General features: G+C 40.3%; 1 protein-coding gene across 7 annotated transcripts in view; it reads right to left on the reverse strand.

Annotated features, from left to right (window-relative positions):
* The window catches only part of Atp13a3 (ATPase 13A3), a 90,070-nt gene that overhangs the window by 29,809 nt on the left and 35,309 nt on the right, over window positions 1–24,952 (reverse strand). For all 7 annotated transcript variants that reach the window (XR_013043707.1, XM_076548673.1, XM_076548674.1 and 4 more), the window contains 17 exons: window positions 22,892–23,026; window positions 21,362–21,434; window positions 18,900–19,031; window positions 17,562–17,899; window positions 16,509–16,697; window positions 14,966–15,027; window positions 11,428–11,578; window positions 8,728–8,844; window positions 8,118–8,135; window positions 7,873–8,026; window positions 7,662–7,782; window positions 4,215–4,339; window positions 3,361–3,536; window positions 2,254–2,376; window positions 2,094–2,173; window positions 765–807; window positions 564–673 (listed from right to left, as the gene is read on the reverse strand). Coding sequence is in view for 6 of the 7 variants with exons in the window: in XM_076548673.1 (XP_076404788.1) it covers window positions 564–673; window positions 765–807; window positions 2,094–2,173; window positions 2,254–2,376; window positions 3,361–3,536; window positions 4,215–4,339; window positions 7,662–7,782; window positions 7,873–8,026; window positions 8,118–8,135; window positions 8,728–8,844; window positions 11,428–11,578; window positions 14,966–15,027; window positions 16,509–16,697; window positions 17,562–17,899; window positions 18,900–19,031; window positions 21,362–21,434; window positions 22,892–23,026 (2,147 nt within the window). In the remaining variant the exon portion in view is untranslated. The remainder of the gene's footprint in view (window positions 1–563; window positions 674–764; window positions 808–2,093; window positions 2,174–2,253; window positions 2,377–3,360; window positions 3,537–4,214; window positions 4,340–7,661; window positions 7,783–7,872; window positions 8,027–8,117; window positions 8,136–8,727; window positions 8,845–11,427; window positions 11,579–14,965; window positions 15,028–16,508; window positions 16,698–17,561; window positions 17,900–18,899; window positions 19,032–21,361; window positions 21,435–22,891; window positions 23,027–24,952) is intronic.

The raw sequence follows: 24,952 nt of genomic DNA on the forward strand, positions 1-24,952 counted from the left end.
TATATTGCACTTTATGATAATTTACCCTATTATATTTTAAGTACAAGCTAGAACAAAATTATAAAACCTCAAGCCAGGAATGCTAGCCCTCACATCTGTATTCATTCATAGCCACTAGGGAGGCCGAGAATGGAGGATCATACAAGTTCAAGGCCATTCAGGCTACATAGTGAATTCCTGGCCAGTCAGTACCCAAAGTGGGATCCCATCTCAAAACACAGAGCAGGTGCTAAGGGGGTGCACGCGGGCTAAGGGGGCTGGAGAGATGGTTTAGCAGTTAAGAGCACTGGCTGTTCTTCCAGAGGATCCAGCGCTTGATTCCAGCACCCACATGGCAACTCACAGCTGACCGGACCCTAGTTCCAGGGCTCCAGATGCTCTTTTTCTGGTCTGCTTGGACATCAAGCACACACATGGTAGCGGTGTGCAGACTTCCACACAGGCAAAACACATAGGCCTTTTATTAAGGTCTCCTCAAAACAAAAAACAAACAAACAAAAAAACCACAAAAGGGGTGGGGGGAGAAAAATAGAGAGAGAAAGAAAGATCCCAATCTCCATTACCTGATGAGGTTTGGCACGCAGGAAATACTAGGTGTCTTAGAAGTAAAGGGAGATGCCACAGAAGCTTCAAGCTCAGACAAGGAAATACCACCATGTGCCCTCTTCAAAGCCTAATTGTTTCAAGAAAACTGATTAAATTTTGTGACTGTAACCCAGGCTAAAAAAAGAATCACAATAAAAACCCAGAAAAACTTTACTTACACCACAATCATTTGCACCATCACCGCACATCCCAACAAAATAACTAAGGAAAAAAAAGGTTAAGATTTTATTACAATTCACATATAAAGCAGTGGGTTCTCCAGCACAGAGTCACAGAGAGCTAACGGGTAATGAGTTCACACACTAGACGATCCCAGACAGGACAGTCTACTGACAGCACACTGGGCTAAAACCAGAAAGAGCTGAGCAACTTATTTCTGTGTGTACATGAACAAATGGTTCTGGTGTCTTGATTTCCTGACCTGTGGAGCAAAAGGCTTCAGCCTGTATACGGTGGAACACACTTGTGTTATGAGTGAAGACTTCTCCCTTAAAAAGTTCAAACATTACTGGTTACTAAAACTCCAGAGCCAGGAACCAAGTGCATTTGTGTGAACCTGTGAACCCAGAACTTGGGAGGATCAAGAGTTCAAGGCTAGCTAAGACCCTGTCCTCAAAACAAAAATATCCCAAAAGTCAAATTATAAAGTCACTTCGTTCACTATACAGCCACACATATACAAGTAGCACTAAGTGGACTGAGTAGGTTGAAGAAAGGAACAAAGAACCCAATGAGCCTAGGAGGGAGAAGTGGAAGGAGAGATGGGGGGTTTGGAGGGAACCGGGAGTGAATGGGGCTTGCTTATAACAAATTATAAGCACATACATGAACTTCAATGGAAAGAGCACCAAAGTAATGATCTTCGTGTAGGTATAACCTTAAGAAAGCACTGTGGATATTTACTTCAGCTAGACAAACATGCAGGTGAGCTTGTTTTAAAAACATCAAGTTCGCCGGGCGGTGGTGGCGCACACCTTTAATCCCAGCCCTCGGGAGGCAGAGGCAGGGGGATCTCTGTTAGTACAAGGCCAGCCTGGTCTACAGAACGAGATCCAGGACAGGCACCAAAACAACACGGAGAGACCCTGTCTCGAAGAAAAAAAAAAACAAAAAACAAAAAAAAACAAAAGCAAAACCCATAAAGTTCTTACCTATCTTATAGGTATCAATTCTGCACACTCGCACACTCGCTCGCACGCACGCACGCACGCACGCACGCACGCACGCACGCACAAACGCACACATCACATCTCATCTGTTATAAGAAGTATTTCAGATTTTTGGAGTTTTTCATATTTTGGAATGTTTGCTTCGAATTCTATTCTGACACTTAAAAAGTTTCAGATTTTGAAGCATTTCAGATTTGTTTGGATTAAGGATGCTAAACTTATACATAAGAAATATGAATTACTATTCCGAATTTGAAAATGAAATTACAATTCATGGGGGGGATGACCAAGAAACCGTGGAAGTCCATGACTACGTACTCTACATTCTGCAATGCTTCTACCAGTTGTGTCTTCTGATCCGGCGCCATTCGCGCAAACACGGTGCCATGCAGCATCAACTAGAAAAAGTACACAAATCGTTAAAATGCCATTCACGGTAAGCTCATGAAACCATCCATGAGTTCACAGTACTACTTACCTTAGGAACAAGGTCTTGAAAATGTTCCAGTATCACTGAAAATGACTTTCCATTCATTGCAAAATGAAAGCGAGTAAACTGAAGATCCTCTAAGCTATCACGGGCAAGTTTAATTGGAATATCCTGTACATGAGACATTCAGAGCAATATTCAGGCGGTCATACGAAGAAAAATAGTTCTTATGCTCAATATATTTATCCCACGATTGGATTCTTTCATGTTATACATTATACATATCATTAAAATCTTAGGATTTGCTGGGGGGTGCCACACACCTTTAATCCCAGCACTCAGGAGGCAGAGGCAGTCAGATCTCTGAGTGCGAGGCCAGCCTGGTCTACAGAGGGAGTCCCAGGACAGCCAGGGCTACACAGAGAAAACCTGTCTTGAAAGAAAACAAAAGCAAACACACACCACACACACACACACACACACACACACACACACACCAACAATGACAACAGCAACAACAACAAAACAAAAACAAAAACCATTTATTCAAAAAGGAAAAATCAATATTAAGGTTACCTAGAATCTTCATTTAAAAAAAGAAAAAAGAAAGAAAAACTATGATTATAGGCAGTACACCTATAATCTCGTCACTAAAGAGGTGAAGACAAGATCAGCTTCACTTTGAAGTGATCTGAGAACTGCTTTTTTTGTTTTTGTTTTTTCCAGACAGGGTTTCTCTGTGTAGCTCTGGCTATGCTGGAACTCGCTCTGTAGACCAGGCTGGCCTCCAACTTACAGAGATCCTCATGCGTCTGCCTTCCTGAATGCTGGGATTAAAGGTGTGCACCAGACTAAGAATTGCATTTTACCAGACTAAGAATTGCATTTTTACGGACTACCTGGATCGTTTACTACTGATTATGATTAAACCGGGTATTTTGGATTCTTACACTTTCAAACTATGGTTCTCAATTTTGACTAAATATAAAAATTTAAACATTCAGATTCTTATGCTAATGCATCAGAATCTCTGGAGTGATAGTCCTTAAGTCTATTTTCATTTAGTTTTTGTTAATATTGGGTTTTCCTGTACCATCTTTTTTTTTCCTGACTAAATTCAAATAAGCCAATTTAAAACGACAATATAAATCTTACCTCTGAGTCAATTGCTGATGATTCACTACACTGTGTCAGGGAGTCTGCATAATGCCAATTGATCTTGGCCACTTTCCCATCCTTTGGAGGTAATGCTTCAGCAATAATAACTTTATCCTGAGGTAGAATCATCCCACAGTCTCTGGCCACAGAGACAGCTGTCAACATGTTATCACCTAATTTTCCGAAATATTTAAAACACATTAAGGTTGAACAGGAAACATGGATGTGAGGAACGAGTACTAGGCATCTCCTACAGTGCCTATGGCTGGCAGAACAGACCGAGAATAAAGAGGCCCCACAAGCTGGCTCAGCTGGAAAAGGAGCTCTGCTGCCAGCCTGGTAACCCAAGGGTGAGTCCCAGCTCTCACATGGAAGCGGAACTGACTCCTGCAAGCTATTCTCTTGACATCCACATACATACATACAAACCCATAATACGGAAGAGAAGTGCAATTTTAAAAATTCTAATCTTAATTCTGACAAACACCTGGTAATCACTTTCTATTTATATGTCAATATTAAAACTACAAACAATCCCCAAAATGAACAAGGCATGCACTTATTCCTCAGGATTTTATATTATAGCACAAGAAACATTTACAGATAACTCACACAAGGCAATGTACAACTCGTGGTACAGGAAACAGAATCAAAAGGAACAGAATTAAAATGTTTCAGTTCCTCCTTTATATTTTCTATAAACAGGTTTTGTTAGAAATCAAAGCAAGGATTATGGTCATCTTATTACCTTGGAAAATTATGTAGAGTTGAAATAGGACAATACATGGTAGAGCCACTAAATAATGTGTTCATATAAATGACACACAACTTGAGCTCCAGATCACACTCACCTGTGACCATGACAGTTCGAATGTTGGCTTTATGCAAATCTTCAAGTACTGCAGGGGTTTCCTGCTTTAATTTGTTCTGCATTATAATCAACCCCATAAAATCCATGTTGTTTTCAACGGCATCTCTGAAGAATTAATACACAACGGTTTAGTTTGGACTAAAGATTGACAGCAATCTAAAATACATAAATCTAAAATATCTTTAAAACATGCTGAATGAACCACATTTATATGTACAAGTTCACTATCTCCAAAAACTTAAATCTCAAAAATAATTTCCAAGCAATGTTTTAATATAATGAAATAAAAATTAACTTGATATGAAATTCAAAGATCATCTTTGTAAACATTAATCGGTTCTGCCACTAAGGCATACTAATATTTTATACAAATGGATAAAAGCACAAATCTGTGTCCTTCATGAAATATAGCCAAATTTAAATGCTAAGGGAGGAGGGCACACCAAGAGCTATACCAGAAGTATATTAGCTATACCTACGATGGATTCATTAAGTCTTAATCATCTACAAAATGCAATCTTTTATCTTAGCAATATGATAAAAATAACCACCAGCAGTACCAATGAGATCTGCTCAGTGCATAGATGTATCTTTTAGAATAGTGATAACCAAGAGTTATCAGAATGCTACTCTTTCAATAACTGATTATCTGCTATGCTGGTGCATATCCCTAGGTCAGATATAAAGACATTTCTCTAATAGACGTTTGTAAAAACATTCTTTAGCATTATCGTGGTGACCAAGTCTGTTCAAAGAACATAATTGTGACTGTGTCTTGACTACTAAGTCTCAAGCTATCAAAACTATACCATGGACACAGTTTTAATCAACTGGGAAAGAAGGCCTTAAGTTTCCAACTAAAAATTCAGGTGTGAAATCACCAAGTGATTTATCAACAACAGGGATGAGGTATAGCTCAGCCAGGAAAGTGCTTGCCACGAAAGCACGAAGATCTGATCCGAATTCCCAGCACACATGTAAAAAGTCAGGCTTGGTAGTGCACACGTGTAAGCCTAGTGCTGGGGAAGCAGACAGGGGGACCCCTGAAGCTTGCGAGCCAGTTAGTACTGGTGAACTGGGGAGTTCCGGGTTTAGTGAGAGACTGACTGACTGTCCTCAAAAACCAAAGTGGAATGTAGTAGAGAAAATGCCTACCACTGACCTCTGGCCTACAAACACGGAGACCCAAGCACACATACAATATGGACAATTTCAACCATAATGAATTATTATTACTTAACAATTGTTATCCATGAAACCTAACCGTCTTTCAAATACTTAATTCATAACAAACGGTAAAGACAATGCAGGGGAAAGAGGGAGGGGGACCCTTGAGATCTGACTGTGTTCAAAACACAGTTGAAACAATGTGAAAGTACCAGGTTAGTAAGCATTGACCAGTTAGTCTCCCATTGGGCTCTCAATTCTGGATTCAGCTGATTTCCTAAGTCATGATCTTACTAATGCCAAATGTCATGGCTATCTTGCACTCCAACGAACTTAACAACTCTAAAATGTAAAGGTTTAAATAATAAGAGAATGGTAAAAATCTGTTCCCTTAAGGCAAAACACAGAGACGGTCTAAAGGAAGAGAACAGACAAAGTTAACAAGGAGGGATAGGGTACTCTGATTAAAAGAAACACCCATTCAAGGGAATGGAAAGCTCACTCAATATGACAGACTTAAGAACTATAGGTGACTGAACAATTAGTCTTTAAGGGGGACAATGGCAAAAAGTGACATTATCAGACTAATGTGTCCTTTTCTGGAATGAGGACATACCCATGGTTTTCAGTGTGATTTGTGTATCAGTTCACTAGGTTTTGGTTTTTGTATATATGTGCTTTTCCTGCATGTATGACTGTGTTATGCCTGGTGCCCACAGAAGTCAGACGAAGATGCTGGATCCCCTACTGGGGTCATGGTTGTCCTGAGCCACCATATGTGCTAGAAACCAAACGCAGGCTCTCTGGAAAAGCAGCCAGTGCTGTTTGTTAACTTCTGAGCCCAGCTCCAGCCCCCTTGCTCTGTTTTTTTGTTTTTTAGTATATTTATGTTCAGATCTCCAAAACAGGCAGAAGTATCAGGACAAACTATATTCCTTCCTGCTTACAAAATACTAAAACAGCCTGAAATATTAACAAAAGCACTGCCCTTAAAGGCTAAGTCCAGAACCAGAGAAGGGCAGGATGGCTGGTAACAGCTGTCAAGCTGACAATAACCTAGGATCAACTGGAGACAGGGCTCTGGGCATGTCTGTGTGTGTGTGTGGGGGGGGGTGGGGGTATCTTGTTGATTATGCTCAGGTGGGAAGACCTACCCACCGTAGGTGGTACCAATCTCTGGCTAGGATCCTAGACTGCAGATATGGAGAAAAAGAGATGAGCAACAGCATGTATGAACACTTGTGTCTCCCAACTGGGATGGAACTAGATAGATGCTTCAAGCTCCCACTGCCGTGACTGCCCTGCCCTACCATAATGACTACACCTTCAACTGTGAGCTCAAAGAAATCCTTCTTCCTTACATTGCTTTGTCAGAGGACTTTATTATTGTAGCCACAGGAAAAAGAACTAAGTCAAATATAAAGCTGTATTTATACAGGAAAAGAAAAGGTTGTCAGCAATGTTATCCGACAAAATGGGAGAGAAAGAATAGCAGCTACTATGATTCATGATACTAACTGCCAAATTTATCTTTGGTTCCCACTGGGTGGCTTTAGGAATAATAAACAGTAGAATCATTTACTGCTCCTAGAACATGCTTGGCACATGGTAAAAATCTGGTAAGAGGCTGGAGGGAGTTTCAGTGGTTAAGAGCACATGGTCCTACTTTTCAAAGGGGGACCCAACCAAATTCAGTTCCCAGTACCGACGACATCAGGCAGCTCACAACTGCCTGTAACTCTGCCTCAAGGGGATCAACACTCACTTCGGGCATCCATGGACACGGCACTCACATATGCAAACCCACAGACATACAGATAACTTAAAAATCAAAATAAAAAAAAAACAGATCTGGTAACAATTTCACAAACTACAAGTGCTTTCGGACTTCTAAAGAAAACAATTATTTCAGGAACATAAACACACACACACACACACACACACATCAATAGAGTGGGGTGTGGTGGTACACGATTTAATCCCAGCATTGGGAGGCAGAGGCAGGCAGAGTTCCAGGCAAGCCTGGTCTACACAGTAAATTCCAGGATAGCCAGGACTACACAAAGAAACTTGAAAAACAAACCAAAAAGAGCAATATCGAATGAAAGGGGAAAAAACCCATAGTTTCACCTCAAACACCAACAAAGCTACAATACACACATTTCACACATTCAAGCTTTAATAAATCCATAACCACATGTCATTACTGCACATGACTTAGAGGCATTATGGGAGCTGTAGGAGAGCCCTTCGGCCTTACCTACTAACGTGCTGTACTTTGTGCCATGTCAGTTTGGACTCCAGTTTCCTGTGGGCGAGAGCAATCACACGGAAGCCTTGTTTGGTGTAATCTTCTAGAACTTTATCAAAATCAACTGGAACTTTTAAAAAGAAGAGGAAATTAATTTTAGAATTGCTAGTGTAAGTTCCTATAAACGTCAGTTTTACCCAGAGCCTAGTCATCCCCTTACCTGTTTCGGGTTTACAAAGACTGGCAATGACCTCAGGGGCTCCTTTCATGTAGGCGTCCATTTTCTTGTCACCTAGAACCCTTGCAACCACACTCATCCGTTGTAAAGCAGAAGAAAATGGGAACTGCCGGACAATTCCTATCTCATAAACAGCCTATTTAATTTCAAAAAAGGCACAAAGGACTTAGTATTCTTTAAGAATAAAAGCAAATGTACTTATCTAAGAAGAAAGCATCTTCACTTACTGGAAGTTCAAACAGCTCCTAAAAACAAGAGAATAAGTACAGATTAATATATACCAGCTGGAAAAACTAAAACATCCACAAAATACATTTAGGAAGTAACAAGCAACTCCGAGTAAGTCAGAGCCTAAGAGGCCCTCTCCAGCACCACCCATGAAAAAGGAATGCTGTCATGGTGTAGCTTCATGGTATGACCACCCGGGCAGAAAGCATTTGACCCAGGCTTCAGTTCCTTGCATTGGAGAGTGGGGATAAGTTGGGAAATAGTATTCTTTTCATAAAGACACTGACACATTAAATGCTAAAATAAATGAGAGGAACACTTAAAAATTCATCTAAGAGTAAAACTACTAAGAGTGCCTTTTTATAAATTCTTTGTATGCAATTCTAGGAATACGGATGCATACTAAAAAGACTGACTATCATCACACGTGTAAGTGGCGAAGGACAGAGGGCACTGGGAAATAAATTGCAACATGTTACAGAGTGCCTGGAACACATCAGGGGTAACCTTTCTGATACGCTCGGTTAAAGCATGTGTATCTGCATGGATTAAGACACCCGAGCCCTCTCCTAGAGGTACTTCCAAACTAGAGTTCAAGTGACATCACACCATTTCTTGGTTTCCTGCAGCTGCAGACTCTGGAAGCAGGTGTTTGGAAGGACGAACCACAGTGGGCATAATCCGGTTATGAAGTGCTGTTTCTTCTTCTGTTGCTTCTTCCAAAACCTAAAAGGAAAACACTCAACAATCAGAAAATCCCATACTCCTTTCATTTTTAAGTGGGCCATTAAAAAAAAAAAAAAAAAAGAAGGAAAAAAGCAATTGTTACCAAAGGACATGTGAACACTAAATTATTAACATAAATATATTTATTCTAACATAAATGTGTTCACGGGTATACACTTGTAATCCCAGTACTCAAGAATATTGAAGCAAAAGAATCAGGAGCTTAAGGCTAGCCTAGGCTACATAGTAAGCTTGAGGTCAACCTGGACTACAGGAGAGCTTTTCTCAAGCCTAGACAGAGTTCAGATATGGTTAATAGAACACTAAGTAGAAAATAGGCTGTACTAGTCAGTATGTGATTTGAGAGCCATACCATGAAATCATCAACACCTTTAGTTAAGCTACTAGAGTCAGAACCTCTTGATTTTCACTTAAAAAAAAATTATGTGTATGGATATTCTACTTACACATGTTACCTGTGCATCATGTGTATACCTCATACCAATGAAGGCAAAGAGAGGACATAGGATCCCTGGGCCTGAGTTACAGACAGTTCTAATCTGCCACGTGGTACTGAGAATTGAACCTAATATTATGCAAGAGAACTCAGTGCTCAAAAGCACTGGGCTATCTCTCCAGCTCTCAACTTTACCTAAAAAGTTGTTTCTGGGTAAGATGACACAAGGGGTGAAGATGCTTGCTATGCAGGCCTGATTGTTTGCTTTCTGATCCTGAGAGTTGAAGAGAACCGAACATGAACACACACACACACACACACACACACACACACACACCAATAATGCAGGGGGGGAAGAGAGAGAAAAAAAAAAGAAAACCTTCAACTAGGCCACAGGTTGAAGCTCAGCAGCAGATGATGTGCCTGGCATGAACATGTCACCAACCTAGACACAGCTTCAAGAAAAAGTCTACACTAAATACACAGGGAAGAAAACTAAGCTAATCAGAAAAAAAAAAAAAAAAACTAAGCTAATCTGACTAACTGGAGGAATCCATTAATGCAAAACATGAGGAAAACTTTTTAAACAATCAAATTTATACAATTCCACAACGTCCTTTCCCACATCTGACCATCTCAGAAATTGGGATTTATCTTAATGTCCTAAGACTAGTTTTAAGTCAAGTTTAAAAAGAACGAACTACAACCAAGAAAATGTTCGTATCAGACTAGCCTGTGGGGCATTTCCTTGATTAATGATTGATGTGGGAGGACCTAGACCCTATAAATGGTGCCACTCTACGTAGGTGGTCCTAGGTGGTATAAGAAGCAAACTAAAGCCAGGTGTAGGGGCACACACTGTTAATCCCAGCGATTGGGAGGAAGAGAGGTGGAGGATGGAGTTGATTCTTCCCTGCGAATCTTCCCAAGCCAGAGCAACACTGCCCACTGAGCTCAGAGCACTCTGTCTTTTCTAGCCCAAAGCTCCAAAGTCCTTCCACAGTCCTATGAGTTTCAGGACAGCCAGGGCTTTTTATAAACACAAGAAACAGGCTGAGTAAGCCAGTAAGCAGCCCTCTTCCAAGGCCTCTGCTTTGGTTCCCACCTCCAGGAAGTTCAGTTTTGACTCCCTACACCAGCTTCTTTAAATGATGAATGCCAAGTGGAACTGTAAGCTCAAATAAACTCTATTCCCCTTAAACTGCCTTTGGTCATGGTTTTTTACCACAGCCATAGAAATCTTAACCAAAACAGAAATGAATACCAGGTTGTGGGGTGTGGCTATGGCAGCCCTGACCATGTTTTGGAAAGGACTGTGGAAGGACTTTGGAGCTTTGGGCTAGAAAAGGCACTGAGTGCTCTGAGCTCAGTGGTCAGTGGGGCTCTGGCTTGTGAAGATTCGCAGGGAAGAATCAACTCTGTCCTGGCCATTTATGTAATATTTTTAAATTAAGAAGCTGGTTCTGGTCAACTGGAGCCGAATAATTGGCTGTGGTTAACAAAAGCCCAGAACCACCTGGCAGAAGTGGTGCACATCTTTAATCCCAGCACACCAGAGGCAGAGGCAGTGAAATCTCTGTGAGTTCAAAGCCAGCCTGGTCTACAAAGTAAGTTTCAGAACAGCAAGAGCTCTTTCACAGAAAAATCCTGTCTCTAAAAACCAAAACCCAAAACAAAAAGGAAAGAGCAGAACCACGAAAGTGACACCTTTGGTGGGACAACTGATGCTGGTCAGCTAGGACTGAGGAATTAGCAGTGATTAAAGAGAGACCAGAATCACTGAGTCTTCTGGGACTATTCCCTCAGGGTCCGCAGAGTGTAGTCCAGGGTGGGCAAGGCTGCATCTCATGCTGACACCCCAAAATTGGTACTATGTTAGAATCACTTAGGTGGTGCTTGTTTTGAAGACATGAAGGGGGTCGGGGAGAACAGCTAAGGCTTGGCACTGTGGTGGAGATGGAGTCTTGGGGGACAGGCTGACAAGCTACTGGTCAAGATACAGCCCAGTACCACATAAACAGAGACTAAGGGCTCACTCCAATACTCAGGAGGTAAACGCCGGATATCTTCAGCTATTCAGCTGTGCTTAAGACGGGCCTACGTTACAAAAGCTGTTTCAAACTTACCCATCCAATGGCTTCAAACATTTTCAAATCGAGTGGGTCACCAGAAAGTACGCCTTCAATTTTTGTAAGTGAATGACAAGTAGCCATGCAAGCAACAAATTGAGATTTTACCAATATCTCACTGCAAACATTATCTTCTGGTAAAAGAAATCTAAACAGAGAATACACACCGAATTAGGTTTGCAAATCTCTAGACTCAACCCAATATTCTAACATCTTTTCAAATTTGTAATTAAAAAAAAAAATAATCAAAACTAGGCGTGGTGGAGACGACCTGTAATCCCAGCACTTGAACCAAGGAGTTCAGGTTCAAACGGAAAATTACAGTGAAATACATGAAACTCCACCTGTAATTACATATTTTATGCTAAGTACAGTGACACAGGTACAGAAGGGGCAAGGCGACAGGATCAAGAGTTCAGCCAGCCTTTCCCAGAGTGAGTTCAAACAAGAGTAAGACAGTAAGAGACTGCTGTCGGAAAACCCACTGAAGGCTGGGGTTCAGCCCACTGAAAGAAGGCTGGGGTTCAGTTCTGCAGTAAAGAGTCACACCATTAGCAAGCCTAGGCTTGACCCTGACCCTCAGCAGCAACATGAACACACATCCCTGCCACTGAACAAACACAAAAACAAAAACATGCAAGCTATGCAGTATTTACTAGGTACCAGGAACTCTTCTAAGACTGTTATAAACCAACTCATACATTTGCTTTGTTTACCCCAGAGGCTGGATATTGAAGTCATGACAACTGGGGAAAAAAATATTCAAAAGGAGAATTAGCTGAGCGGTGGTGGCACACACCTTTAATCCCAGCACTTGGGAGGCAGAGCCAGGCGGATCTCTGTGAGTTTGAGGCCAGCCTGGGCTACCAAGTGAGTTCCAGGAAAGGCGCAAAGCTACACAGAGAAACCCTGTCTCAAAAAAACAATTAAATAAATAAATAAATAAATAAATAAATAAATAAATAAATAAATAAATAAATGGAGAATTTTAAAATTAGAATTAGAAGAGATGGAGAGATGGCTCACTGGCTAAGAATGCTTGCTCTTTGAATCTCCAGCACCCATTTAAAAAACAGACAAACAAACAAAAACTGGTATGTTTTTCCCATCCCTGCAACCCCAGCATTAGGGAGTTGAGACAGGTGGACCCCAAGAGAGGGATGACCCAGCCAACCTGGCTAAAATGGTTATCTTTGGGTTTAGTTAGAGACCATGTCTCAAGTCAGTAAGGTAGGAAGCAGGAGGAAGACACCCTGTGTTCTGCTCTTTGCATGTGCATCAGCTAGGGTACACACACACTCACACGTGCACCATACACACAAATATTACTCACACATCATGGGAAAGAAGATCTGGAAAGAAACAAATGCACATTCACTAAGGATTCCCACATGGAAAGAAAACAGTGCATACGGGGAAAGGGAATAACAGAAGGGTAAGAAGCTATGCACCAGAAGTTGTAAAACTATGAATCCTTGGAATGGAGAAGCAAATGAATGCAGCTAATGTAAGTCAGTGTCAGAATGCTCGACCAGCATGCACAAAACAAGGCTTTAGGTTAAATCACTAACAAAGTTTTTTTTTTTTTTTTTTTTTTTTTTTTTTTTTTGGTTTTTCGAGACAGGGTTTCTCTGCGTAGCTTTGCGCCTTTCCTGGAGCTCACTTGGTAGCCCAGGCTGGCCTCGAACTCACAGAGATCCGCCTGGCTCTGCCTCCCGAGTGCTGGGATTAAAGGCGTGCGCCACCACCGCCCGGCTACTAACAAAGTTTTTAAAAGCAACAAAATGAGTCCTGGAAAATAGAAAAATAACACACTGATCAGGGCAAATATTTCTGAAATATATTTCAAAGCAACTAAGAGAACATTACTGGAATGAATGGGGCTTCTCAGTAGCAGTAACAAAATGTGCCAGGAGAAATGGAGTGTTCGGCCTAGAAATCTAATGGTCAAACAGCTGTGCAGGAGAATGAGTTCGCTCATCTCAGCTGGACTGTGAGTTAGAGGCCAGCCTAAGTGAACAAAGCAAACCATCACCACCAGAGTGAGGAAACACCCCAGAGAAAGGGGGGGAAAAACTTTGCCAACTACCTCAGACACACAAATAACTACAACAATTCAACACCAAAATGTCAAATCGCTTTATCAATTAATCAGCAAATGAAATAGACAGTTCTCAGAAGAACAACTACGGGCCATTGGCCAATAAATACTTGAAAAAGTGTTCAAAATCTTTAGCCACCAAAGAAATGAAAATCACAACTATACTATATTTGAGATTATAGCTCATACCTAGACAGAATGGCTACCATCAATAAAACAAACAACCAATGATGGTGAAGATGTGAAAAGAGAACTCTTAAATATCTTTATTGGTGGGGATATATACTTGTTCAGCAACTACAAAAATCAGTATGAAGGTTCCTCAAAAAATTAAAAAATAAATAGAATTACCACAAAGCCCAGCTTTGGATATGGATATCCAACATATCACAGAAATTCTTCAACTTCCAGGCCAGGCATGGTGGCCCACACCTTTAATCCCATCAGAGGCAGGAGGATCTCTGAGTCAAAGGTCAGCCTGGTTTATATAAATAAATTCCAGGACAGCCAGAGTCACACAGTGTTAAAAGAAAATCAAATACTTTAACACCCATGTTTGTTAAGGCATTAATCACATCATTCACATTATTCACAACAGCTAAGAAATGGAACCACCCACACATCCATCAACACATGAATGGATAAAAAAAAAAATGTTCTACAGGTACACAATAAAACTTACTCAGTCAAAGAAAACTTACATCGGCACATTTATAAGAAAATGGAACAGGAAATCATTATGTTAAGCAAAATAAGCCAGACTCAGCAAGACAAATTGCACTTTCTCTCATATGAGGTGTCCAGTTTTAAAATTGTGTGTGTGGGTGTGTGTGCTCACATGTGCATGTGTTTAACATGTGAAAACCAGAAAAAGGACTATGAGGGGGAGGAAGAGATCTTACGATGGAAAGAGGGTCACGTCATACATGAGACAGGGAAGCAGGGGAGACAGAAGGACGTGTTAGGAGGGGCCTCACGGGGAGCCATGGGACAGAGGGTAAGTGAGAAAAACGCCACAAGGAAATCCACTGCTCTCCATGCCAACGGGAAACTGAAGACAGCTCAGCTTGGGGTAAAGGTGCTTGCCCCACAGACCTGACAACCTGAGCCTGAGTTCCAGCCCCACATGCGGGAAGGAAAGGAACCCACACCTACAAGCTGTGCTCTGACTACATGCCCACACCTGCACACACACACACACACACACACACACACACACACACACACACACACACACACACACACACACACACACACACCACAAATAAATTTTAAAAGATATCTGAAACATGCACGTGTATGTTTATATATAGCAAGTATTTATTCTTGGTGACAGGTACAAATTTGTCTATTATGTTAGAATGCTCAATATGCTAAAATGTTAAAAATTAACTGGACTAATGAATGATCTAGAAAAATCTAGCTAATATTTACCGGGCATTCTCCACTCGCTGAATTCCCCACAGATCTAAGCCATCTTCAGTAAGAGTTCCAGTCTAAAAAAAAATACACATGTACAAAGTAAGGGCAATACCTAACAAAAATAAAACAAAATAAAATGCCAAGACCCACACTAAGAACAACTAAGTACATATACACAATGCAGAGGAACAGAGCCTGAGGAAAGGAAGGAAGGAGGCGGGAGCGCATATACTGCCAGGGTATGAACTGTGCACAACATTACCTGCACGAGAAGGCACCTCCTCGTGTTAACTGTATTTATCCATGTGCTGACACAGTAAACAAAGCACACCAGTTAACTTACCTACCTACTAACAAGCAGGGGCTGCTGGTGTAATGGAGGACAGATTACTAGACAAGCAGCCAAGAAGAACATTTAAACACCAGAAGGAAGCTACTAGTTAAAACCCAGATAAGAAAATGACCGCTTTTCTTCAACAAAATGGTTGGGGATTCAATAAAATCATAGAACATTAAATACATGTATTTATGAGTAATTAAAAAAATCATAGTAAATACATATCCAAAGAGACTATTTATTACCTTAGAATTACCTAAAAATACAAAGGACCATGTAATGTTTTATTTATTGCCATTATATCTTAAAATTTTTTAATTTGTTTTTATGTGTATGGGTGTTTTGCCTGCATATACATCTGTTCATCCTGTGCATGCTCGGTTACCATGGAGGCCAGAAAAGGGTACCAGATCCCCTGGAACTGAAGTCACAGAAGGTTGTGAGGTGCCACATGGATGCTGTGAATCAAACTTGGGTTCTCTGGTCCTCTGCAAGAGCAGTCGGTGCTCTTGAACACTGAGCATCTCTCCAGCACCAATATCTTAAATTTTATTACTAACAGACATTGAGGTAGAGTCCATGTTGCCCAGATGGCCTAGAACTTGTGGGCTCAAGCTATCATCCTACCTCACTTTCCCAGATGCTAGAACTACAAGCATATGTTTATCCGAAAAAGGTTGGGGGGGGGGGGGAGGATGATGCTGGAGAGATGGCTCACTGAGTTAAGAACACAGGCTGTCCTTCCATAACCTGGGTTCAATTCCCAGCACCTACATGCTGGCTCACACCTGTCTGTAACTCCAGGGGCCCTCTTCTAGCCTGTGGGCACTGCACAAACGTGTTATATAGACAAAGATGCAGGCAAAACACACATGCAGATCAAACAAACAAGTAAATAACGAGGAGAGGGCCAGACATGGTGGCGCACACTTTTAATCCCAGCACTCAGGAGGGCAGAGGAAGGCAGAGGTCTTGGGTTTGAGGCCAGCTTGGACTACACCAATGAATTCCAAGTCAGCCAGGGCTATATAGTGAAAACCCATTTCAAGAGAGGTGAGGAGTGGAGAAGAATATTTCAAAATCTGCATACGCTAACTAACTAGGAAAGAGGAAAACTACAAAAATATTAAAAATAAGGGCAAATTAATTCATAAAGGAAATATAAACATAATTATTTAAAATTATTTAGAACACAGTAAGGATGATGAAGCCACCAACCTTGTCAAAGCAAACAAGGTTCAGCTGTCCACAGATATTGATCCTTTGGGGACTGATACAGAAAATCCCCACTTTCTTCAGTCTTCTCTGAGCATATACGATCCCAGCAGTCATTGCGGCAGGAAGTGCAGGTGGCACAGTAATTGTAATGATATCAAGAGACTTAATAATTATTTCCTGAACTTCTTTCTATAATTAACATAAAAATAAATGTCAAACTCACAGTATTCAATTTACTAATTTAATGATAAAATAAACACTATTTTTGTATTTATATAAGTATATACATCCAATTTTTCTTCATTCAGAGATTTTTGTAAAAAAAAGGCCTGAGGTATATAAATGCTAACCTAGCATGTTTGAGGCCCTAGGTTCAAATCCCAATGCCGGTAGGGAATTCTTATCCAACAGAAGGTTCAGTGAGCCATCCAAATATACTAACAGAATAGCAGCTAAAGGAGACAAGTTATTTACTCTTAGAAATACCTTTCTCATTTTAACAGCTTGCACTCTTCACATGACTACCTTCAAATCAAGTAGAACAAAACCTTATCTGATACCATCTCATCCTACAAGGACCAGGGCAGTCTCCATGGAAGCTAGAAACCAATCAGGCATGGCCTCTTTCAAGTGTTTAGAAATAATTTTGGTAAGCCAGGAATGGTAGTGCACACCTGTAATCCCAGCACCCAAGAGGCAGAGTTAGGAGCAGAATATAGCTAAATAAACAAAACAAGGTGTATATATATATATATATAATATTATATTAATTTATTCCACAAATAAGAAAAGGCTTTTGACGCATGCTTTACATCACAGAAAGTCCCAGACATTCTGAAGAATTATACACTGTAATGGAAATGTTTTATACTTGTGGCTTCTGTTGTTGAGACAGGGTCTTGCTGTACAGCCCAGGCTGTCCCAGAACTACCAATTCTCCTGCCTAGGCCACCCAATCTGTTTTTGCTTTCTAATATAATAGAAACTAGTGTCACAGTTTTCTTCAGCCACATGGGAAATAATTAAGGACCAACACTATGGAAAGTTACATACCTTATTTAAAATGCTATTGATGATTGTGTAGATAAACCCAATGCCAGCCACCACCACAAGACACAGTAGGAACAAGTAGGCATCTCTATAGAGTTTAAAATCAGTGGGCTTGGGATACAGTATAGAACGAACAAGCTGTCCTTTGGAAGTACTAAATCCTGTGCGAACTACTATGGCTTTCACGAGTTCTCCAGTGTAGAACCGGGTCTGAATGACAGTCGTCCCACAGAACAGTGTGTGCCGCTTGTGTGTCTCTGGACTGTAAAGCTCCTCCTCCGTTCCTCTGACAGCCACTGAAGGATTTGGCAAGTTAGTCTTTGTCACCGGGACACTTTCCCCTGTTAAGAAAATCAAATATTAAAACAGCGCTTCGAAATCAATGTCAGATACAGACTGAAAAAATAGTGAAATATTTGAAATGTTAATAGTACTGCTTATAATAGTTAATAACTAACTGTTTTGTATATGGACAACATAGTACAATCAATTTTTCCATCAATTGGTTCACTGAGAAAAACCAAGCTGTTCCCCACAGTAATTCCAACGTGATTCATGTTTCAGAAATAATGCCTGCCATTATTTGAAAATTGTTTTTAATGACCTTTCAAAACATTTCAAACACCAAAGAAAACATACTCAAGCAGAGCTAAGAAGTGCTGTTACTATCAGTAACCAGTGGTGTCATGACATCTTTAATCCCCGCTAGACAGAAAATATCTCAGTAACACAGAAAATTTGGGCAAGAAAGAAAAAGAATGAGTAATATGAGGTTCTTTCTTTTTGTCATTTAATTCTCTATAACATTCAAATCTCTTCAAAGACAGCAAGAATGTAGAAATATGTGTGACATTGTATGTTTTAAACCTCTAAATATGTAGGAAATAATTTCTAGCCAGATTATAATTTAAAAATACACAAATTAAAAGGAAGGCAGATCTACTTCTAGATCGTAAATTTCCAGTAGAGCTACCTTAAAGTCTACTTCTTCCCAATTACAGAACATTAAACAATCTTCCTCCCACTTTTCACATAACGACTACAGAAGCAAATACATTGCAATCTCTGCAGGAAAGGACTTCTTTCCTCTTCTCTTACTAGAAAGCATTTCCCTATGTCTAAGGAGTGGCAAGAAACAAGTCTAGGAATATGGTCAGTACCAAAATAGTGATTTAGCATTAGTTTTTAGCTCAGAATGTAGTATTTTCACATACACACACACACACACAAAATCACTATCAATCACATTTATGAGTAAATGGTATTATTTTGAAAAAGTTTAAACGACTTAATATTAATACCATCATAAATAGTAAGCGTGACACTGGTGATTCTATTTACCTGTTAACATGCTTTCATTTACAATGCAAGTACCATTAATAAGTACTGCATCACAAGGCATGACTGTCCCATTTAATGGAATGATCATGACATCACCCGGCACAAGGTCTGTAGAAAAGATTTCTTCTATTTCTGAATTTGAAAAAAAGTTAGAAATTATTCTTCAGTTTGGAATAAAACACAACAAATAAACTAATGACCTATCCAAAAGTCTCTTGTTCTCAGTAAGCTACTGATACAGTGGGCTAATACCAAAACTGTTACACACGGAGAGTCTCAACAAACAGAACTACATTAACAAAGCATCAAGGCTCAGGGGTTAAGAGCACTGGCTGTTTTTTCAGGAGACCTGAGTTCAATTCCCAGCACCCACATGGAGCCTTACAACTATCTGTCAGTCCAGTTGCAGAGAATCTGACCCCATCTTCTGGCCTCCATAGGCACCAGGCATCAGGTGTATCAAAAGCTTGTGTCCTGACAAGACGCTGACTAAGCACAGGGGACAGCGTGGCCTCCTGGGGCTTCCTTCCATACACAATTTTTTCCATACATTAATTTTGGCTGTCTGCCATCTTAAAGTACAAGCCTAAGTCCACACAGGAAATTCTGTTGAAACAGGCAAAAGGAATTCACATTTCCGTAATTCCACAGAAATTAAAGAAAACGAAAAATTTACCATGTTTTCTTTTCAAAGGTGTTCTTTTCTTACTGTAACTTCTTATGCCTCATCCCTTCTCAATGTTTTAGTTCTTTTACATTATTAAAATACAGCAAGTTGAATTTATTAAATATATAATGTCATTTGATACATTATTTCCTTGAAAATTTAAATCAGGCATTGAAATCCCAGCATTGAAAAGCCAAGAAAATCACCCGCTTTCAGGTCTCTGTACATGTAGAGACTTAAAAACCTTCAAGCTGGATATGGTGACTCTTTCCTGTAAAAATATCAAAACTGTTGAGCTGTCTGGTAATCCTAGAGCTTGTAGCAGCAAGATCAGAAGTTCAAGGTTATCTCCCCTACATAACAAGGTCTAGGCCAGCCTGTGCTGTTAAAATACAGAAACAAAACACAAAAAACCTTAAGATGAAACAAACAACATAAAATAATCCTACCAAAAATAAAAACGATGGCAGCAAGTGTGGGAGCTTCTAGTGGGAAGTGAGTGGGGAGGAAGCAAGGGAAGGAGGAAGACTGAATCACTTGGCTACCAGTCAAGAAAATAGAGCCTGAGGGCATGGTTCATACCTGTAATCCCAGCTACTTAGGAGACCAGGGTTGCTAATTTAACAATCCTAACTCAAAGAAGAAAGAAGAGAAAAAGGTGCGGGTATGTGGAGAATGTGAAAAATGAAGCCTGATTTTGAGTTCCGGAGAAATCAAAGTGGCTATTATATTATGCTATCTATCCTTCACTTCTTCAACGGACAGTTTATAAGTTCCAAGCATTCTCCTTCCTACAATCATTGTTTCCTTTCTACTGTGCACCATGGAACAATGCCGACGACATCCATCTACCCAGCTGCGAGATCTCAAGACTTCAATTAGCACCAAATCTTGTTCAATGCCCACATTATGAACCCACGTCCTTTCTTGTTAACTTTACAACCGTGTTATTGATCCTGGTGATGACGCCTTCAGCATTGTTCCCTGATAACCCCGTCTACACATGGAAGCCAGAATTACTGGTTTTTGCAAAGGCAAACAGGATGGGATCTGCTTAAAGCTCCTTTGTAGCTTTCTAGCCTTTTGGACACATCCAAATCCCTTAGAATGCTTCATCTACTTTCAGCACACGCCTTGTTGAATTCCAGCTCTTAGGAAGAATACAGTCTTAACTTCTGGTCCCTGGGTACTTACCCTCTCCTTCTCTTACAACTCCTCACCTGTCTTCAACTTGGCTAACTGAAATCATCATTCTTAGACTTCCAAAAACTCACCTGAGTACTCAAGAGCACTAGTGTTAAGGGCTCACTGTGCGCTCACAGCACTCATCACATTTTGTTGTTGTTTATCATGTTTTCCTAGAGTGTAGCAAAGTGCCTTATACTGTACAACATATTTACAACATTATATAAAGGAGTTAACTGCCCCACAAATCCGGGACTCTAAATGTGTGTCTCCAATTCTGAAGAAGGAAGAAGGGGGAAGTGAGAAGAAGTAATAATAGAGTTTGTGAGGTGGCACAGAGTAACGGTGCTTGCCACCAAGCCTAATGACCTCAGTTCAATCCCAGGATTGAATCCCTTGTGATAGGAAAAGGGATTCCCATGGGTTGTCTTCTGATCTCCATACATACTTGTGTGTGTGATCGCACACACACACACACACACAACTAAATAAACAAATGCAATTTTAAAAATATGCACATACACAGACAAAATGGTCTCACTTTACACACGAGCATTGAATCAGATGGTTTATGTTCATTTACTCTCTCAACCCCATCTGAAGTACTTACCTTCATTTACTCTACAAACCGAAACTCTCACTGTACTGTGAGTTGCCACCATGTCATGTAACATAACATATTGCTGAAAGAAAAAAAGATAAAAAACTAATAAAATACAAAATCTGTTCCTCAAGATACTTGAAAAAGAGAATGCTCAATTACTGTGATCATTTTTGACTGTTCTGCCTCTAAAAGGTCAAAAGTCAAGAGACAGGACTCAGTGGCTAAGTGCTCACTACTTGTGGTGGTCTGAATGAAAATGGCCCCCCTAGGCCCACAGGGAGTGGCCCTATTGGGAGGTGTGGCCTTTGGGGCTTCAAATGCGCAAGCCAGGCCCAGTGTCGCTCTCTCTTTCTGCTGCTGCAGATCAAGATGTAGCTACCAAGTACTCGCAGCTACCTCTCCAGCACCATGTCTTCCTGCACGCCACTGTGCTTCTCGCCATAACAATAATGGACTAAACCACTGAACTGTAAGCACCTCAATGACATGTTTTCCTTTCTAAGGGTTGCCGTGGTCGTGGTGTCTCTTCACAGCAATAGAAACCCTAACTAAGACACTACTCAAGTTCAGATCTGAGCACCCATGGGAAAGCTAAATGGGCATGGCAGCCTGCCTATAATCCCAACACTCCAAAGTCCAAGACGGGATTCCTAGAGCAAGCTGGCTAGCTTAACTAGTTCAGTACGTGGGGCTCTGGGTTTAACTGAAACCCTGCCTCAATGAATAAAGCAGAGAACAATCCAAGAAGATACCAAGTATCAAAATGAGACCTCGAGGCACAACTGCACTCACTTACATGTGAACACATCCATGCACATACTCGAAAATTAGGAATTCAAAAATTACTGTTTTAGCTCAAAACAAAGAGACACTTTAAATGAGGCAGCCTTGAGACCAACAGAACTATCTTTTCAACACTGCAGTCTTTAATACAGACGCCTATAGCTTCTGAATAATCATGCAGTAATTTGATTCTAAAGACATCTGCCTAAGAGTGTAGCTCAGTGAGCATATGCAGTCTTAGGTTCAAACTCAAGCACCACAAAAAATAAGTATTTGGTCCCCTCACCCCAAAAAAAAAGGAAAAAAAAAAAAAAAGAAAAAGAAAGTCAGGGCTGAAGAGATAGCTCAATGGTAAAGAGCACTAGCTACTCTTCCAGAAAATCCAGGTGGATTCACAGCACCCACACAGTGGCTCACCATCATCTGTAACTCTAGTCCCAGGGGATCCAATAATCTCTTCTGGCCTTTGCAGGCACCAAGGACACTTGTGGTGCATGGACATAAATGCAGACAAAACACCAGCACACATTAAAAATAAAAAAAATGTCCAAAGGCCAAGCATAAAGCAGGAGGATTAGTTAGGCTACCCTAGCTACCTTGATTAAACGAATAAACCAAAGGATGTTTGTATGTGTACTTTTACAAATATAACATTAAATGTACTTTATACGAAGTACTATGCAGTCTAAAAACCTTACAAGTTATTACAAAATGAAAATATATTTATGAAATATGTAATAAATTCTGACTTACCTTCCTAATGGAATATAGTGAGCTTATAATGGACACTATGGACATAATCACAATTGCTAGAGCATAGTAATAGTATTCATCAACGCTCCACAGGATAACACTGAACAGCTGGAAAATGTAAAATGGGTTGAGAACCTAAAAAACACAAAAAAGGAGGCATTAACAACCAAAACTGGAGTAAAGTATGTATAAACATGGAGATTCTCCACCACTTCCCTAGAGAAGTAGACAACCAGATACTTAAAGGATAAGCTCTGTAGTCTTGCTTCCCATTAAATAATAAAATTTGAGCCAATAAACTTAAATTATTTGCATTCATTTAGATTCATACTTAACCCACATACAGATTCAACTAGAAAAAACTAACCTGTATGTATTTAGGTGTTCTACATTATACTTAGTTAAAGTATAATTTATTTGTAATAAATTCTGTGTTCTGGGCTAAAACACAAAACTTTTAATAAAACAACAAATATTTTTTTGTTGTTGTTGTTGTTTTTTTTTTTGGTTTTTCGATACAGGGTTTCTTTGTGTAGCTTTGCGCCTTTCCTGGAACTCACTTGGTAGACCAGGCTGGCCTCGAACTCACAGAGATCCGCCTGCCTCTGCCTCCGAGTGCTGGGATTAAAGGCGTGCGCCACCACCGCCCGGCCAAATATTTGTTTTTAATGAACTCAAAAGAGAAATTTACTTACATTTTAGAAGTTCACTGACGTACAAAGAAAAGATCAATACATGATAATGGGGAAACTGCCTCACCATCTCAAAAGACACTTCTCAGGATTTAATCTCAGAGTCAGACTAGAAAGCCCTGGTGAGGAACTTTGTGAAATGGTATTTCATCTTCCTTCATTTCCTCCCAATGTCTTCACAACTGCTGCTTTTGTGCTTTTCAAAGCACTTTCGTGTATGCAGTACCATTTTACTTCAAACCCAAATAAAATATTAAGAAATTATTCTAACTTTATCCATAAAGGAGTAGGTAGAAAGGTTTTCTTTTTTCTTTTTTTTTTTTTTTTGTTTTTGTTTTTCGAGACAGGGTTTCTCTGTGTAGCTTTGTGCCTTTCCTGGAACTCACTTGGTAGCCCAGGCTGGCCTTGAACTCACAGAGATTCGCCTGGCTCTGCCTCCCGAGTGCTGGGATTAAAGGCGTGCGCCACCACCGCCCGGCAAAGGTTTTCTTTAAAAAAAAAAAATCAAAGACAGCTAATAAGATACTCTCAAAGTATGGTGTTTCTTAAATTTCTTTTTTTGGTTTTTCAAGACAGGGTTTCTCTGTGTAGTGTTGGCTGTCCTGGAACTTATTCTGTAGCCCAGGCTGGCCTCGAACTCAAAGATCTACCTGCCCCTGCCTCCAGAGTGCACAACCACTGCCCAGAACGTTTTGTTTTGTTTTGTTTTGTTTTTGGCCCTAATTTTTTTTCAGCAGTACACTAAACTATTTTTGCAGGCAGCATCAAATGGCTACTTTAAGAAACTGGTGAATACCGAAGACCATTTCCTAAATAAAACACCAACAGCACAGACCCTGAGCACAACAATTAATAAATGGGACCTCTCGAAACTGAGAAGCTTTTGCAGGGCAAAAGACACAGTCAAAAAAGACAAAAAGACAGCCAACAGATTGGGAAAAGATCTTCACCAACCCCACATCTGACAGAGGATTGATCTCCACAGTATATAAAGAACTCAAGAAACTAGACATCAAAATACTGAACAGTCCAATTAAAAAATGGGCTAAAGAGCTAGCTAAACAGAGGGCCGGGCGGTGGTGGCGCATGCCTTTAATCCCAGCACTCAGGAGGCAAAGGCAGGCGGATTTCTGTGAGTTCGAGGCCAGCCTGGTCTCCAAAGCGAGTTCCAGGAAAGGCGCAAAGCTACACAGAGAAACCCTGTCTCAAAAAAAAACTAAAAAAAAAAAAAAAAAAAAAAAAAAAAGAGCTAAACAGAGAATTCACAAAACAAGAACTACAAATGGCTGAAAGACATTTAAAGAAATGCTCAACATCCTTAATCATCAGAGAAATGCAAATCAAAACGACTCTGAGATACCACCTTACA

This window comes from Peromyscus maniculatus, chromosome 12 (genome assembly GCF_049852395.1).
Source record: "Peromyscus maniculatus bairdii isolate BWxNUB_F1_BW_parent chromosome 12, HU_Pman_BW_mat_3.1, whole genome shotgun sequence".
NCBI classification, from domain to species: domain Eukaryota; kingdom Metazoa; phylum Chordata; class Mammalia; order Rodentia; family Cricetidae; genus Peromyscus; species Peromyscus maniculatus.